General features: G+C 36.6%; 1 protein-coding gene across 7 annotated transcripts in view; it reads right to left on the bottom strand.

Annotated features, from left to right (window-relative positions):
* Positions 1-19993, bottom strand: part of THOC2 (THO complex 2) — a 129249-nt gene that overhangs the window by 101119 nt on the left and 8137 nt on the right. For all 7 annotated transcript variants that reach the window (XM_017497532.2, XM_037727488.1, XM_017497529.2 and 4 more), the window contains exons 2-4: positions 9838-9896; positions 4068-4159; positions 927-978 (exon numbers count right to left, since the gene is read on the bottom strand). In XM_017497532.2, coding sequence (XP_017353021.1) covers positions 927-978; positions 4068-4159; positions 9838-9896 — 203 coding nt within the window. The remainder of the gene's footprint in view (positions 1-926; positions 979-4067; positions 4160-9837; positions 9897-19993) is intronic.

Consider the following 19993-nt stretch of genomic DNA (forward strand, 5'->3'; position numbering starts at 1 on the left):
AAAAATCAGCAGGATGTGGTGGATGAGGTAGTAGGATCGCTTAAGCCCAGGAAGTCAAGGCTGCAGTGAGCCAAGATCACACCACTGCAGTCCAGCCTGGTCAAAAGAACAAGACCATATCTCAAAAAAGAGAAGAACATAAAAGAAAGCACAGGACTGACTGATGGGGAAAACTGTACTCAGTTATTTTCATCTAGATCTAAAATTAGAGAAAAAAAATTATAAACATTATTTTTAAAATCCATGCCATGGGACACTACATTTCTAAGTCAAAGAAATATTCCTTTTTAATCTTACATGAATCCTTATTTATTCTGGAAAAATAAAGAAGTTGCTATTACCAAAGCTGGTTTCTCATCCTCAAAACAAAAGTATTTTTGATTACTCTGGTTCTTCTTGCTGTTTCTAAAATTAAGAAGAATCAAAGAGTGCAATAGCAAAGTAAGTATTTCTTGAGTGTCCTAAGTCTGAGATTCTGACAACATTCATTGAAAACCTACATTGAATAAGATTATTTGGTTACTAAAATCTCAGAAAACTTGCCCTTTTAAATGACTTAATTTAGTTCAAATTTATACAAATCTACACTGTCAAAAACTCAATTTGAATTATACCTATAAAGCTTATTTATAACATTGATTGTAACATTTGACTTGTATTATTATAAGACTTTAAATGACTTAATTTAGCTCAAATTTATACAAATCTACATTGTCAAAAACTCAATTTGAATTATACTCCTAAAGCTTGTTTATAACATTGATTATAACATTTGACTTATATTACTATATTCTCTATAAAGAATCAGTTTGCTTCTACATTTGCAGAAACATTTGTGAAATTCTTAGTGTAAAACATCTTATTTAACACAGTACATTAATTTACCAAATAACACATTACAGGTGAAATAAAGGCTTAATACCTACCTAATATGCAGAATACATCAGCAAGAATGGAGGGCATATCCTCACGAAATTCCTAATTTTAAAAATATAATTACAGTAAATACCAGAAAAGCACACAGCAAGTATGAGGGTTATTCTGATAACATTCTTCAGTGAAACTTAAAAACAAAAACTGGCTGGGAGCAGTAGCTCACACCTGTAATCCCAGTACTTTAGGAGGCCAAGGTGGGCAGCTGACTTGAGCCCAAGAGTTTGAGACCAGCCTGGACCACGTGGCAAAACCCTGTCTCTACAAAAAAAAAAAAAAAAAAAAAAATTAGCCAGGTGTGATGACACATGCCTGTGGTCCCAGCTACTCAGGAGGCTGAGGTCAGAGGATTGTTTGAGTCCAGGAGGTGGAAGCTGCAGTGAGCCAAGATTGCACCACTGCACTCCAGCCTAGGCAACAGAGGAAACTCTGTCAAAAAAGAAAAAAATGTATTTGCAGAGGGGCTGAAAAAAAATTTTTTTAAACTAACAAAAACCCCATCATTATATTGACCAATATTAAAATTTTTCACGTTAACTCTCCTAATACAGAGGAAATAAAAGAGGGAGATAATGTTTAGAAAAAATGTTTAACTGTCTACCATGAAATAATTTGAAAACAAAAGAAACCTAAACACTTTAGGAAATATTAAAGAGCACAAATGAGTAACATTCTTCCAGTGAAGTTTCATTTTAGAAATCACTGGAATTTAGAGTACCTCATACCTACCTAAAGGAAGACTGTTAAAAATGGATTCTGGCCGGGCGCAGTGGCTCATGCCTGTAAGCCCAGCACTTTGGGAGGCCGGGGCAGGGGGATCACTAGGTCAGGAGTTTGACACCAGCCTGACCAACATGCTGAAACCCCATCTCTTAAAAAAATATACATAAATTTTAAAAAATTAAAAATAAATAAATAAAAATGGTGCATTCTTCATCCAAGACTTTAGATGTTGACTATGCAAAAATCACAATGGTATGAGAGAAACAGAATCTTGAAAATATAAAACCAGCTAAAAAGCTAAAGGCTAGTTTTGAGGGTTATTTTTTAGTTTCAGGAGATAAATATACAGGTTACATGAATATATTTTGTAATGCTGGGGTTTGGGCTTCTACTGAATCCATCATCCAAACGGTGAACACAATACTCAATAGGTAGTTTTTTAACACTTAGCCCTCCTCCTCCCTCTCTCCCACCTTTCTTGAAGCTCAATATTCTCTTCATTTTCTTTACTCACTCTTGTTGTAGCCTTTGGAGAAAATGACTCAAAATCGGGCTGGCGCAGTGGCTCACACCTATAATCCCAGAACTTTGGGAGGCCAGGGTGGGTGGATCACAAGCTCAAGAGTTCAAGACCAGCCTGGCCATGGTGAAACCCTGTCTCTACTAAGAACACAAAAATTAGCCGGGTGTGGTGGTGCGTGCCTGTAATCCCAGCTACTCGGGAGGCTGAGGCAAGAGAATTGCTTGAACCCAGGAGGCAGAGATTGCAGTGAGCCGAGATTGCGCCACTGCACTCCAGCCTGGGTGACAGAGCAAGTCCCCGTTTTGAGGGAAAAAAAAATGACCCAAAATCCTCCCATGTCTAAATAAAAATTTCAGCATTATTCTAGACTTGTCTCTTGACTTTCCACTCCCACACTCAATTTTAGGACTGTTTTCCATTAGTAAGGATCATAGTTCATTTATTGCAATGAATAGTCTGCTGGCAGTACAGCAACACTAAAATTAGCCTATTTTCAGAAACTAAAAGAAATTCTGAAGAAAAATCTGGCAGCTGCAAGGAGGCACATAAGACACACTTCTGTGGCTACAGACAATGTATAGTACTAAGAGAAGGCCATGACAAAGACAATCAAGCTGCAGAAGTATCTATAAAGACATCATTAAGTACTCAAAAGAAAGAAGAAGTTATGTAAGAATTAAATACACATACATAAAATTGACTTGAATTATCCATTTTCAATAAATGAAAAAAGAATTAGAATCAGATCCCATAAACAAACTAAAACCTATACCAATGCTCAATTTACAAAATGAAATAACCTTGTCAATCAGATTGTAGCCTCAAATTTCTTAAGGACTCTGAACTCTGGTTATGTCTATTTAAATGCAAGTACTCAGGCTACTTGAAGATCAGAAATAAAGTAAGACAAGAGTTTTCAAACATGAAATATTAGTTAAGAAAGATTGGTAGCAACTGAATTTTTTTAATGTTAAAAAAAAAGGAAATAGACCTACTCCAACATGAACTAATGCTGTTGTTATCAGCTGGAGACAATTTAGAGACAAAAGGGTAACTCAATGAATTCCTACTGCTCAAATACACCCCAATATGGGGTGGAAAATCACAACAGCTAAACTTAGAATTTCCTTAAGACTATCCCTGGGAAAGCACAAAAAACATACAAATATTACCTCCCCTAAAAGAAAAAAAAGGCTACAGAAGATTAATGAAACACAGTAGTGAAGCTCAGACTGAGACCAAGAAACTTCAGATCCCACACCTTAATAAAACCTATTATAAAAGAGAATCTGAATTTTATTTATATACAAGTTCATTATATATGGATATACACACACACGCATATATATATACACAAGATAATTTTATTTATATACAAGTTTAAAAACAAGCATAAAAGAACAGCACACCACTCGTAAAAACCTCAAACTTAACTGCTAGTTTACAATTTGAAAGCCCATCTTCCAATTGAAAAGCCAAAGCACTATGAAGAATATCTGGTGTGACTCTAACTTAAATTCTCCAATAAATGAAAGAGTGAAACACAATAACCATGTAAGTTTTTTTTAATCTAGTTAATATTTTTTAAACCATAAGTAGATGAAAATTAGCACCAACTGAATGTTAGAGACAACCAACCACAATTTAAAATAATTTAATCCTCAATTTTTAAAATATATTTAATTTCTAAACATAACTACAAACAAAAAAATGGCTTATTATGCTGTATTGGGAGAAAAATATTTTAGCCAAATTACTTTTAAAAGAGAAAATTTAAAAATCCATCTACTACTATAATTTTGAATACAATAAAAGTTATACACTTCAGGGATCTTTTGTGTCAAAGCAAAAAGATATATAACAACTCTTATATATATTATATACTTACACTAATGTCATTAAGAACATTAGATGCCTGTTCATGCTTTAGATTTCCTTTAATTACATGATATGACAATTCATAGAGAGCTTGCTGGAAATCTGTTGAACGTAAGAGAAATAATATAAAGATACAATCTCTTGAACATGAAAAACAAATCTATATATTTCCTACTTCTCAGAATTATTATAAACATCAATAATGAAAAATGTATTTCTAATGCTTTTTCTCTAGTACTTCTTTTATTTTCATAAAAACACAAAATTAAAAGGTTAGAAAAATATTAACCATCCCTCCACTACTATAACCACAGGTTGAGCATTCCTTTCCAGTTTATTCTGGATGTCTACAGATTTTACATATTTAAATTTGCTATGCACATCATATAGTATTCTAATTTCCCCAAAACACTTTTAAAAGCATTTTTTTCATGCTACTATACTCTCTATAATTATTTTCAATGAACTCTAGCAAGTGAATTTAAACTAATCATTTTCCTCACCAGTAGACTTCAGATATATACTCAATTCAACCCCAGGGCCACAGTGACACCAGATAAAGAGTAGCAGTAAACATAGTACTGAGTTTTAACCATACCCTACTGTCAGAGAAATTTCTCCCCAAATCTAAATCTCTTTGTCCCATAAAAATCAAACAAAAAATACATCTATATATACATGTATAAAATGGCAGCTCTATAACTGTCAACCACAAATAACCCCATTCACTACTAATTACCACAGCCCCCTTTCCTGAAGAAATATTTTTTGGTTTTGGAGAGGGTAGTTAGTGGTCAGGTGAACACCTTCTGGTCATCTTATTTTTCGTCCCATATACTAAAATTTACCTCCTTCCAATCATGAAAAGTAGTGAAACAAGAAGCTTTAAAGATGCTAATGTAAAATAAAGTCTGTTTATAACCTCCTTTTGAGCGGAATCAAATTTTTTTCAGAACCGAACAGCAAGTTAAAAAATCAAATATTTAAAAAATCTTCTTGGCCAGGCTCAGTGGCTCACGCCTGTAATCCCAGCACTTTGTGGGGCCAAGGCAGGAGGATGGCTTGAACCTAGGAGTTTGAAACCAGCCTGGGCAACTTAGGGAGACCTCGTCTCTACTTTAAAAAAAAAAAAAAAATTAGCCAGGTGTGGTGGCGGTGCACCTGTTGTGCCAGCTACTCGGGACGCTGAGGCAGGAACTTGAACCCAGGAGGTCAAAGCAGCAATGAGTTCTGACTACATGATGATCTCAAAAAATATAAAAAATAAAAACTTCTCCCCTGCTATGACTACTGCCCACAAAAAGGAACATAATAGAAATCAAAATGTATATAAATCCCCCCTTAATGAAAACACTATTTTGCAGTAAAATTAACTTGTTCATTAAATCATTTGCTAAGGAAACGTAGTCAGATTATTCCAATTCTTTATGAAGAATTCATTATTAAATATATTCTGCCTCTTTCACAACTATACCTTCATTGTGCTTTTTCTTTTTTACTTTTTTTAATAGAGACAGGGTTTCACCATGTTGCTCAGGCTGGTCTTGAACTCCTGACCTCAGGTGATTCATCCATCTCAGCCTCCCAAAGTGCTAGGATTACATGCATGAGCCACCATGCCTGGCCTCATTGTGCTTTTAAATAAATAAACAATATAAAAACAAAGGAAAAAAATTTATATTTCTTGGTATGGCAGGAATAAGAGGTCAACTTCATGCTTTGTATTTCCATGAATAAAATGCTTTACAACAAACAACAAATAATACTTATTTAAAATTATCCAGACAACTAAGTTTTGTTGCTGTTGTTGTTTGCTTTTAAAAAGCAATCACTTAGAACAAAATAGCCAATTATCTAAAACTAAGGTCCCATGCGAGTATGTTCTCTGGTACTCATAGGGGACCAAGCAAAAAATTTATATTTTTTGGTATGGCAGGAATAAGAGGTCAATTTCATGCTTTGTATCTCCATGAATAAAATGCTTTACAACGAACAACAAATAATACTTATTTAAAATTATCCAGACAACTAAAGTTTTTTGTTGTTGTTATTGTTTTTAAAAAGCAATCACTTAGAAGAACAAAATAGCCAATTATCTAAAACTAAGGTCCCATGCGAGTATGTTCTCTGGTACTCATAGGGGACCAAGGAAGTCTAATCTTAATCACAGAAGGAGATTAAAATAGAGAACAAGTGGCCTGGGTCATTTTGCTGACACTAAAATGATATAAAAACAATCACATTGTAATCCATACAGCAGCAAAGACAGTCCCCAAATCACACGTTTTCTTTTTCTTTTTTTTTTTATTTTGAGACAGAGTCTCGCTCCCCAGACTGGAGTACAGTCACGCGATCTTGGCTCACTGCAACCTCTGCCTCCTGGGTTCATGTGATTCTCCAGCCTCAGCCTCCCGAGCAACTGCAATTACAGGCATCTGCCACCACACCCAGCTAATTTTTATATTTTTGGTAGAGACAGGGTTTCACCATGTTGGCCAGGCTGGTCTTCAACTCCTGACCTCAAGTGATCTGCCCATTTCAGCCTCCCAAAGTGCTGGGATTATAGGTGTGAACCACAGCACCTGGCCTAATTCACCAGTTTTCTAAATGCCTATTTAAAAATGGTTAGGAATTCCTATTGTGTTTTATCCATAGATAAACACTAGCTATGGTTTAAAATTATCAGACTAGTTCCATAGAAACCTATAAAATCTATATCGCAGGTGAAAAATTTTAATTTATATTTACAATGAGAAGGAAAACTTACAACCCTTATAGTTATCCACAAAAAATTCAATGAAATATTTTATCTTAATGCTAACACTTCAGAAAGAGTAGTTTTAAGAATAGCTACTAGAAGGTAGAGATTCTTAGTTTTTGCGGGGTTTGAAGGCTGAAGACACCAGTTCTTGGTTATATCTAATATCACTAGTACTACTCATTTTTTTTTTTTAACAATAATGTACTGTTTATGTTCAAAAAGCTAGAAGGGATTTTGAATTTTCCCAACACAAATGATAAATGCTTGAGGTAATACACTAATTACACTAATTTGATCATTACACATTATATACAGATATGAAAATATCACACTGTACCCCAATTACTCATGTTTATTAGCCATCATTACAATGTTGTTTCACTGGTAGTGGCTGGGGTCAAGGAAAGGTGATTTATAAAAAAAACAAGGAGAAGCAACGTGTGCAAGGGAAACTGCCTGTCTGAAATGAAATTAATTCAAGGGAAGGGGCAGAAAGAGAAAGGTCAGAGGGAACACTGCCCAAACTCAAACCCCTAAGACAGAAAAGAGACTCTGAAGAAATGACAGCTTCCTGCTAGGACAACAAACTGGGGCCCTCAAACCAAAGCCTGACTGTTAACAGAGATCAGCCAAGGAGTATATGTGTTAAGGAGTACATATGAGAAAGAGAGCACTGGCAATTCAGCCAATAAGGCCACACTTATAACTATTTCTCGTTTCATATGTGAATCAGAACCATGCAAATAAACAATAATCTAATAGTTACTAAAGTTCCAGAGTCAAACTGTCCCACTACGCTATCATTTATTGAGAATTCTTCTATTTTATCCACCCAATGTTTCTATCAAACAAGATCAAAGTTAACTGAGATGTTAAAAGCTGATTTTAAACACGGGGAAGAAAAAAGATAAAGTACCCAAGTATTTTTAGAAATGAGTCTTTTTGTACATTCTTACACTTCTGACAGTGAACTAACTTCAACAAGAATACATTACTGTCTATCAATCTCAAAAATATTTTGAGTGATCATGCAATTTTATAAGCAGGATAAACAAGAAAATAATTTGGGGGATGGCAGGCTAGGAATGTTAACTCTTAAAACAGGTCTTACCCATATGACAAGGTGAAAAATGGTTTTTTCATTTGTTTTTAAAAAAACACTTTCCACTCACACATCCAAATGTTCTTTTTTTGAGACAAGGCCTCACTCTGTCACCCAGGCTGGAGTACAGTGGCGTGATCTCAGCTCACTACAACCTATGCCTCCTGGTTTCAAGGGATTCTCGCGCCTCAGCCTCCAGAGTAGCTAGGATTACAGATGCACGCCACCATACCCAGCTAATTTTTTTTTTCTTTTGATAGAGAAGGAGTTTCACCATATTGGCCAGTCTGGTCTCACACTCCTGATCTCGAGTGATTCGCCCACCTCAGCCTCCCAAAGTGCTAGGATTATAGGTGTGAGCCACCGCACCTAGCCTAAATGTTCTTTAAAAAGTATATCCTCAGCTGTGCAAGGTGGCTTATGACAGCAATCCCAACACTTTGGGAGCCAGAGGCGAAAGCACTGCTTGAGGCCAAGAGTATGAGACCAGCCTGGGCAATATAGCAAGACCCCTCATCTCTACAAAAAATAAATTTAAAAAATAAGGCCAGGCATGGTGGCTCACACCTGTAATCCCAGCACTTTGGGAGGCCGAGGCAGGCAGATCACCTGAGGTCAGGAGTTCAAGACCAGTCTGACCAACGTGGTGAAACCCCGTCTCTACTAAAAATACAAAATTAGCCAGGCGTGGTGGCAAATGCCTGTAATCCCAGCTACTTGGGAGGCTGAGGCAAGAGAACTGCTTGAACCCGGGAGGCAGAGGGTACAGTGAGCCGAGATCACACCATTGCACTCCAGCCTCAGCAACAAGAGTGAAACTCCGTCTCAAAAACAAACAAACAAAAAAACAAAAAAAAGCAAGGAGTAGTGTTGCACACTTGCAGTCCCAGCTACTTGGGAGTCTGAAGTGGGAGGATCGCTTGAGCCCAGAAGTTTAAGGCTGCAGTGAGCTATGATTACACCACTGCATTCCAGTCTGGGCAACAGAAAAAGACCCTGTCTTAAAAAAAAAAAAAAAAAAAGATATATCCCCTCTCTTATGAAAGTCATAATTAATTTTTGGTAGAACAAAAATAAAACACACACATGTATATATGAGATTCTGTTTTTTACCTTCTATTCACAAATGCATACTTTAAATGACCATAATTAATTTTATCTAATGATTTTTGGCCTCAAATAGAATATGGGTTATAAAAACATATTTTATAATTTAAATATACACTGTGGGTTTTACCCCCGACAATACTACAAACGTAAATGCTTTACGCTTACTAGACACAATTGTTTTTAGTTTTGGCCCTCTTTCCCAAATCTACAGGTCTAATTTTAAATTAACAAAATGTTAATAGTAAAATCCTTTAAAACTAAAGTTACTGGAAAATTGTAATACATCCTGTTTAATTACAAATATTTTATTTAATAAATCATATTTGTGAAATGCAGTAAACAACTCCTTTGTGTGAATGTTTTCCATGACAACTGCCTTTAACAAGATCCCCAGACAGCACCTAAACATAACCAGCTTTAGTAAAAACACTAAACTTCAGTTTCTGGAAATTTTCTAGTGCAAATAAGATCAGAACAATTTTTCTTTCCATGCTATTTTTTCTCTCTTATTTATGATTGATACGGCTAACAACTGCTGAAATTTAGCTAAATATACCAAGTCCTAATTACATAAGTCAAGCAATATAATATCATTATAATGCAGGTCAAATAACATCGGTATAGTAAGAGATATAGTCTTAATACAACTACAATTTTAATCCTGACTCTAATATAACCATGTAAAACCTTCATATAAAATGAACTATATATCTTTTGTGTTCATACCTAACAATGAATAGAAACCAGGATAGTTACTAATTGTAATCAAGCTGAAAATGATAGCTAAGATACTTTTAAAAATCTTACCTCTGTATGTCGAACTATCATGGCTTTTATTTTCACTGAGGATCCGACATAAATGCAAACTAAAATAAAACAGAAAACATATGTTTCAATTTCCACTCTAACAAGATGATTCTTATAGAGCAAATTATATCAACTGACAAATAAAAAAATTTAATCAAGCATTTATTCTGCCTTTCATATACTAACTGTACCACTGGTAACCCATAGAAGATTAGAAATATCTCTGTAGTAAAAAAGAAGGAATTATGAAATTAGAATATCACCATTTTAAGATCCCTAATTAATTAAAGAATCTAGGCATCTACCAATGACTGCTCACATTATAAAAAGAGACTATGAAACAATATGTGTCTCCAGATTCTGATGAAAGAAAACACCATGCAGGCTAGATGTGGTGGTTCACGCCTGTAATTCCAGCAGAGTGAGACCTTATCTCACCAAAAAAAAGAAGAAGAAGAAAAGAAAGCATCATCCACCTACGAAGTTGTCTTAGGGGTGGGGAAACATGAATCAAAATCTGATCAAGCCATCTAGATCCAACTACCAATTTACAGAAAAAGACCACAGGGTAATATATTAAGAGATACCATAGAGATACAATCACCAAAATTCAAACTACGGGAAAATCTAATAGAGAGGGACCCAATCTCTTGAACAAACAAATTGCAAGGAAAAATAGAAAAATATAATAAAATACAAAGGAAGAGAGCAAAAGAGGAAAAGAACAGAAGAGCTCCAAAACAGAAAAACAATTAACAAAATGGGAGTAGTAAGTCCTTTCCTATCACTAATTACCTTAAATGTAGGATCTAACTCCACATCAAAAGACAAAGTATCTAAATTGTTTTGTTTTGTTTTGTTTGAGATGAAGTTTAGCTCTTGTTGCTCAGACTGAGTGCAATGGCGCAATCTCAGCTCACCGCAACCTCCACCTCCCAGGTTCAAGCAATTCTCCTGCCTCAGCCTCCCAAGTAGCTGCAACTGCAAGCATGCCCTGCCACACCTGGCTGATTTTGTATTTTTAGTAGAGAGGGGGTTTCTCCGTGTTGGTCAGGCTGGTCTCAAACTCCTAACCTCAGGTGATCCACTGACCTTGGCCTTCCAAAGTGCTGGAATTACAGGAATGAGCCACCGCAGCCAGCTAAACTGATTTTTTTTTTTAAGATGAGTTGGTTTTTTAAAAAAGCTGTATGCTGTCTACAAGAAACTAGTTTTAGATTTAAGGACACAGGCTGAAAGTGAAAGGATGAATAAAGATACTCCATTCAAATGTTAGCTAAGAGAGAAAAGGAGTGGCTATGCTTATATTAGACAAATATACTTTGAAAATATAACAATTATAAATATATACACATACCACATCAGAGGACAAAAGCGCATGAATATATGTGACAGAGCTGAAGAAAGAAATAGACACCAACACAGTAATAGTAGGGAATTTCAATATACTGCTTTCCATAGAATATCCAGACAAAAGATCAATAAGGAAGCAGAAGACTTGAATAATACCACAAGCCAAATGGATTTAACAGACATATACACAACATGCCACCCAAGATAAGGAGACTACATTCTTCTCAAGCACACACAAACCTTTTTCCAGGCTCTAACATGTGATCTAACCTTCTGATCATTAGATCACAAAAAAATAACAAATTTTAAAAGACTGGAAAATATTCCAAACAGAATAGAATAAAACTAGATATCAATACCAGAAAGAAAACTGGAAAGCTCACAACTATGTGGAAATTAAACACATTCTTGAACAACCAAAGAATCAAAGAACAAAATCAAAAAGGAAATTCAAAAATATCCTGAGACAAATGAAAATGAAAACATAAATACCAAAATTTATGAGATGCAGCAAAAGCAGTTCAAAAGAGTAAATTTATAGCAATAAATGCTTTTTTTTGGACATAGTATCTCATTTTATCACCCAAGCTGTACTCCAATGGCAAAATCTTGGCTCACTGCAGCCTCAACCTTCTGGGCTCAAGTGATCCTCCCACCTCAGCCTCAGTGCCCCCCCACCCCCATACCCCAGTAGCTAGGGCCACAGGTACATGCCCCATGTCCAGCTAATTTTGTATTTGAAGAGACAGGGTTTCACCATGTTACCCAGGCTGGTCTTGAATTCCTGGGCTCAAGCAATCTGCCCACCTTAGCCCCACACAGTTCTAGGAATACAGGCGTGAGCCACTGAGCTCAGCCTATAAATGCCTTTTTTTTTTTTTTTTTTTTTCTCAAACTGCCTAACTCAAAACTTCAAGGAACTAGAAAAAGAAGAACAAAGTCCAAAGTTAATAGAAGGAAGGAAATAACAAAGATTAGGGCAGAAACAACTGAAATACAGAATTAAAAAACAAAACAAAACAAAAATCGGCTGGGCCTGGTGGCTCATGCTTGTAATCTTAGCACTTTGACAGGCCAAAGCTGGCAGATTGCTTGAGCTCAGGAATTCAAGACCAACCTGGGCAACATGGCAAAACCTGTCTCTACAAAAAAATACAAAAACTCAGCCAGGCATGGGGGCCCATGCCTGCAGTCCCAGCTACTTGGGGAGCTGAGGTGGGGGGATCACTTGAGCCAAGGAGGTCGAGGCTGCAGTGAGCCAAGATAGCGCCACTGCACTCCAGCCTGGGTGACAAAGTGAGACCTTATCTCAATTTAAAAATAATAATAAAATAAAGAAAAGAAAAAAAAAATCAAAATTAAGAGTTGGTGTTTTTTTTTAAAAGACAAACAAAACTGACAAATCTTTAGCTAGACATTTAATAAAGAAAAAAATTCAAATAATATTAGAAAAAGAGAAAACATTACAACAAATTACACAGAAAAAAAAATGGAATTTAAGAGGCCACTATAACACGATACCAGAGCCAGACAAAAACATTACAAAAAAAGAAAATTACAGGTCAATGCATCTTATAAACACAGATGAAAATATCCTCAACAAACACCAGCAAACAGAATTTAACAGCACATTAAAAGGATCATTCACCGGCTGGGCACAGTGGCTCGTGCCTGTAATCCCAGCACTTTGGGAGGCCAAGGCGGGCAGATCATAATGTCAGGAGTTTGAGGCCAGCCTGACCAACATGATGAAACTCCCTCTCTACTAAAAATACAAAAATTAGCCACCAGTGGTGGCACGCAACAGTAATCCCCCCTACTCATGAGGCTGAGACAGAAGAATTGCTTGAACACAGGAGGTGGAGGTTGCAGCAAGCCGAGGTTGTGCCACTGCACTCCAGCCTGGGTAACAGAGCAACACTCCATCTCAAAAAAAAATCATTCACTATGATCACAATGGATTTATCCCTGGGATGCAAAGATGATACAACATACACTAAATGTGACACATTAATAGAATGAAGGATAAAAATCACTTCATCATCTCATTAGATGTCAAAACAATTTTGACAAAATTTAATACCCTTTTATGATAAAACTCTCAACAATTAACTATAAAGGCTGAGTGCAGTGGCTCACCCCTGTAATCCCAGCACTTTGGGAGGCCAAGGCAGGAGGATCACTTAAGGTCAGGAGTTGGAGATCAGCCTGGCCAACATGGTGAAACCCCACCTCTACTAAAAACATAAAAATTAGCCGGGTGTGGTGGCACGTGCCTGTAATCCCACCTACTTGGAAGGCTGAGGCAGAAGAACCACTCAAACCCAGGAGATGAAGGCTGCAGTGTTGCAGTAAGCCGAGATCTCACCACTGCACACCAGCCTGGGTGACAGGGCAAGACTCCATATCAAAAAAAAATACATACTAACTATAGAAAGAATGTTCCTCAACACACACAAAAAAAGGCCATAAATAACAAGCCCACAGCTAACATTATATTCCACAGTGAAAAGCTGAAAGTTTTTCCTGTAAGATCAGGTACATGCCGACCCTCATCACTTCTACTGAACAGAGTACTAAAAGTCCTTGCCAGAGCAATTAGGCAAAAAGAAGAAATGAAAGTCATCCAAACAAGAAAAGAAGTGAAAGATATCTCTGCTGACAAAATGATCTTATATTTAGAAAATCCTAATGACTACACCATAAAGTTGTTAGAAATAATAAATACGCTGTATCCATCAACGTGAAAAAATATTAAAAAATAAAATAATAATAAATAGGGTAAAGTCACAGGATATAAAAATCAACACACAAAAATAGGCAGTGTTTCTATATACTAACAATGAACTACCTGAAAAAATATTTTTATTCCACTTAAAATAGCTACATTATAGCATTCTAAGAATGACAAAAAGAGAAAAATAATAAACAAAATAAAATAGCTACAAAAAATAAAATAAGATACTTAGGAAGAAATTTAACCATGGAGGTGAAAGATCTATAAACCACAAACTATGCTGATGAAAGAAACTGAAGAAGACAAAAAAATGGAAAGATATTCCATGTTCATTGATTAGTATAATTAAGATTGTTTAAATGTTCATGCTACCCAAAGAGATATAAAGACTCAATGCAATCTCTATCAAAGCACCAATGACATTATTCACAGAAACAGAAAAATCCTTAAATTTATATGGAACCAAAAAACAAACAAGCAAACAAACAAAAAACAAATAGCCAAGGCAATCTTGAACAAAAAGAAAAAAGCTAGAAGTATCACCCTATTTGACTTCAAACTAAAGTTGGCCCACTGTATCCCAAGGGGATTGGTTCCTGGGCCATCTTCCACACACACCAAATTCACAGATGCTCAAAAGTCCCTTATGTACAGCATATATAGAGTCATCCCTCTGTATCTGCAGCTTCCACATCTGCGGATCCAAACAACTGTAGATAGAAAATACTTAGTCAGCCCTCCATATCCACAGCTTTTGACCTAGAGTTGGTTGAATCTGTGGATGCGGCCAACAAACTAAAGATAAGGCCAGCTAACTGTATATTACAAAGCTACGGTAATTAAAACAGCATGGCGCTGGCATAAAAACAGACGCATCAACCAATGAAACAGAATAGAGAACCCTGATATTAACACATGCGTTTATAGTCAATTAATTTTCAACAAAGGGTACCAAGAACACATAACAGGAAAAAGACAGTCTCTTCAATAAAGAATATTGGGAAAACTTAATATCTGTATACAGAACGATGAAACTGGACACTTATTTCACACCATACACAAAAATCAAGTCAAAATGAATTAAAGACTTAAATGTAAGACGTGGAACTATAAAAATCCTAAAAGAAAAAATAGGGGGAGAGCTACCCAACATTGGCCTGAGTTATAATTTTTTAGATCTGACCCCAAAAGCTCAAGTAATTAAAGGAAAAACAGACAACTGGGATTACATCAAACAAAAAAGTTTCTACACAGGAGGCCGGGTGCAGTGGCTCATGCCTGTAACCCTAGCACTTTGGGAGGCTGAGGCAGGAGGATCACCTGCAGTCAAAAGTTTGAGAGGAGCCTGGCCAACATGACAAAACCCTCATCTCTACTAAAAATACAAAAATTAGCCAGGCATGGTGGCACATGCCTGTAATCCCAGCTACTGAGCAGGCTGAGGCAGAAGAATCGCTTGAACCCAGGAGGCAAAGATTGCAGTGAGCTGAGATCTCGCCACTGAACTCCAGCCTGGGCAACAAAGCAAGACTGTATCTCAAAAAAAAAAAAAAAAAGTTTTTACACAGGAAAGGAAACAATTAACAATGTGATGAAGACAACCTATGGATTTGGAGAAAATACCTGCAACCCAAATGTCTAATATGGGGTTAATATCCAAAATATATAAAGAACTCAAGAAAACAGCCCAATTTTAAAATGGGCAAAGGATTTGAGAAGATACTTCTCAAAAGGCATGCAAGTGGCCAACAGGCAGGAAAAAAAAAAAAAAAAAGCTCAAAATCACTACTAGGGAAATGCAAATTTAAACTACAATGAGTTATCATCTCACACCTGTCAGAATGGCTATTACCAAAAAGACAAAAAATAAGTGTTGAAGAAGTAGATAAAAGGGCACTCTTGCCAAGCATGGTGGCTCAGGTAATCCTAGCCTTTTGGGAGGCTGAGGCATGAGAATTGCTTGAGTCTAGGAGTTCGAGACCAGCCTGGGCAACCTAGCAAGACCCCATCGCTACAAAAAAATTTTCTAAATTAGCAGGTCATGGTGGCATGTGCCTATAGTCCCAGCCACTTGGGAGGCTGAGAAAGGAGGATCACTTGAGTCCAGGAGTTCAAGGCTACAGTGAGCTATGAATGCACCACTGTACTCCAGCCTAGGTGACAAAGCAAGAGCCTGTCTCTCTAAAAAATAAAATAAAATAAAGTCAAGCAACTGTTATGGAAACAGTATAGAGATTCCTCAAAAAATTAAAAGTAGAACTACCATATGATCCAGCATTCCTACTTCTGGATATTTATCCAAAAGAATTTAGGTCAGGATCTCAAAGAGATAGCTGCACTCCCACGTTCACTGCAGCATTATTTACAATAGTCTAGAGGTAGAAACAACCTAAATGTCCACCAACAGAAGAGCGAACAAAGACAACATGGTGTACATCTATGAAATCAAACATTATTCAGCCATAAAAAAGAAGGAAATCTTGTCACATGCTACAATGTGGATAAACCTTAAGGACAGTATGCTAAGGTAAGAAGCCAGTCACAGGTCAAATACTGTATGATTCCACTTATATAAAGTATCTAAAGCAGTCAAACTCAGAAGCAAAATGTAGACTGGCAGTTGTCAGAGGCTGCCGGAAAGGGAAAATGCGGAGTTGGTACATAACGGGTATAAAGTTCAGCTCACAGAAGATGAAAAAGATCAAGAGAAGATCTGCTAACATTGTACTTATAGTTGACAATATTGTGCCGCTCACTTAAAATTTGTTAAGATGGTAGATCCCGTATTTTTTTTTAACCACATTAAAAAAGAAAAGTTGTCCATTTTGTCAAATCCCAAGCCCTGAGAACATGTTGTTTGGGTGTCTTTTTTTTTTTTTTTTTTAGACACAGTCTTGCTCTGTCACTCAGGCTGGAGTGCAGTGGTGCGATCTTGGCTCACTATAGCCTCCATCTCCCAGACTGAAGCAATCCCCCTGCCTCAGCCTCCTGAGTAGCTGGGATTACAGGCATGCACACCATGCGTAGCTAATTTTTGTATTTTCAGTACAGACGGAGTTTCCCCATGTTGGCCAGGCTGGTCTCAAACTCCTGACCTCAAGTGATCTGCCCGCCTCAGCCTCCCAAAGTGCTGAGATTACAGGAGCAAGACACTGCACCTGGCCAAAGATGTACTTTTTAAGAACACACCCTTTTAATCGCCTATGTGATGAAATTTAAAAGCGTGCATAGATAATTTCTGCCACACACCCAAATACAGCCAGAATATTTGTCTACAGGTAAAGCACTCATGCAACTGTTTGAACTGTAAACTGAACTAGCTTGATTTTGTGAAATACCATTTTTTACTTGAAAGAATGACTAAAAGACAAACTATGATTTTTAGACATGGGTCTTTCACAGGAATTTTCTCAAAAATAGGTTTTTCTCAAAAAAAAACCCAAGTGAGCCTGTCACTTCAAAGAAAACAGAGTATTTGCTGCCAATGACACACTTTTACACTGTCAGTGGGAGTGTAAATTAGTTCAACCATTGTGGAAGACAGTGTGACAATTCCTCAAGGATCTAGAACCAGAAATACCATTTGACTCAGCAATTCCATTACTGGGTATATGCCCAAAGGATTATAAATAATTCTACTATAAAGACACATGCACATGTATGTTTACTACAGCACTATTCACAATAGCAAAGACTTGGAACCAACCCAAATGCCCATCAATGATTAAGACTGGGTAAAGAAAATGTGGCACATATACACCATGGAATACTATGCAGCCATAACAAAGAATGAGTTCATGTCCTTTGCAGGGACATGGATGAAGCTAGAAACCATCATTCTCAGCAAACACAGGAACAGAAAACCAAACACCACATGTTCTCACTCATAAGTGGGAGCTGAACAATGAAAACACATGGACACAGGGAAGAGAACATCACAAACCAGGGCCTGTCAAGGATTGGGGGTAAAAGGAGGAAGAGCATTAAGACAAATACCTAATGCATGCAGGGCAAAACCTAGATGACTGGTTGATAGGTGCAGCAAACCATCATGGCACATGTATACCTATATAACAAACCTACACGTTCTGCACATGTATCCCAGAACCTAAAGTAAAATTAAAAAAAAAAGATAGCTGTAATGCATACACTGAAACCCACGAAGGGCTCAAATATAGACTACATAAAGAACCCCTACAAATCAATGAGAAAAATGCAAGCAACTCATTAACAAAAAAGGCAAAATATATAATAGAGGCCTTTCGCAAAAAGAAATAAGAACTCCAGGCCAGATGTGCTGGCTCACGCCTGTAATCCCAACACTTTGGGAGGCCAAGGCGGGTAAATCACCTGAGTGGAGTTCAAGACCAGCCTGCCCAACATGGTGAAACCCCATCTCTACTAAAAATACAAAAATTAGCTGGGTGTGGTGGCACATGCCTGTAATCCCAGCTACTCAGGAGGCTGAGGCACAAGAATCGCTTGAACCTAGGAATCAGCAGTTGCAGTGAGCCAAGATCACACCACTACACTCCAGCCTGAGTAACAAAGCAAGACAGTGTCTCAAAAAAAAAAAAAAGAAGAAATAAGTACTTCAAATGACCAACAACATATAAAAAGATGCTTATGAAAATATAAGCCACAATAAAATACCATTACATACATATTTACAAAAAATTTAAGTCTGACAATATCAAATGTAGTGACAATGTGAAACAAGGTCAACTCATGTACTGCTGGTGGGAGTATACATTGAAATAGGTTGGCAATATGTCACAGAGCTAATGTGTAACCTATAACCCAGAGATTCTATACCTAGTATATACTCCACAAAAACACATGCTTGTATATACTAAAACTGGTGTATAATAATGTTTCTATTGGCACTGTTAGTAGTAGCCAAAAAAACTAGAAGCAACAAAAATGTTTATCACCAGGTGAGTGGGTACGTTTTGATATATTCAAACAATGGAGTACAACTCAGCAATAAAAACGAACTAGTTAAAAAAAAAAAAAAAAGGAAAATGAATAAACTGCAAACATACAACATGGATGAATCCTAAAGTCCTAATTGTCAAGCAAAAGCAGCCAGATACGGTCGGATAAATATTCAATTATTTCATTTATATGAAGTTCAAGAACAAAATTAAACATATTGGGTAATGACACTGCGAACAAAAGCAAGAAAGTTCCTTTGAGTTGAAGCTGCAAGATTAAAAAGAGAAAAATCAAGAAAGAAGAAAACCATAAATGTCACAATAATGGTCACTACATGGGAGGCAGGAAAGGTTTGATCGGAAAGAGGGTATGTTGCCTTGACCTGAGTGTAAGTTACATGGGTGTACATTTTACAGTGATTTTATACTGAGGTTTCATGCACTTCTCTGTATTTTTGTCACATTTCACAATTTAAAAAAAATAATTATTCCAAGTTGCACAAGCCTTTAAAGTAAGAGAGCCAATGAATTCATATAGAAGAGTTTCTTACTCTTTTATATCTAGTAATCCTTTTTCTAGTCAATGAAACAAATAATTTTAAGACTTAGGCAGGGGTATAATAAGACAAATGTAACATTCAGAAATGGTAGTTTCTTTAAGAATCCCTGGCGGTCTTCTATGAGTGAATTACTTAGGGAGAAGAGCACAGAGATACATCTACTTGTTGGGGGAAAATTCTTAGTGTTTGTTTTTAGTTTCCTGTTATAACTAAGGAATACCTGTTTCGTTTTTTAATTTAAGACTTATTTATATATATCACATCTAAGGCTAAATAAGATGCCAGATTACAATCATCCACAGAGAGATTATCTACTTTGCAGATTATACATAACCTTGCAGCTCACCTCTGTGTCTTATGATTCTATCAATACTCTATCACTTAGGATGAGCAGGGTAAGGTTATTAAAAGTCAACAGAGTAAACTTTTGCTGATCAACAACGTACTTCTAGGTTTCACAAAATTATGTTCAAAACCAAAGAATAAACAGGCAATGGAAGCTGTGGCTCACACCTGTAGTCCCAGAACTCTGGGAGGCTAAGGTGGGTGGATCACTTGAGGTCAGGAGT

Source organism: Cebus imitator, unplaced genomic scaffold (assembly GCF_001604975.1).
Source record: "Cebus imitator isolate Cc_AM_T3 unplaced genomic scaffold, Cebus_imitator-1.0 Scaffold232, whole genome shotgun sequence".
Taxonomy (NCBI): domain Eukaryota; kingdom Metazoa; phylum Chordata; class Mammalia; order Primates; family Cebidae; genus Cebus; species Cebus imitator.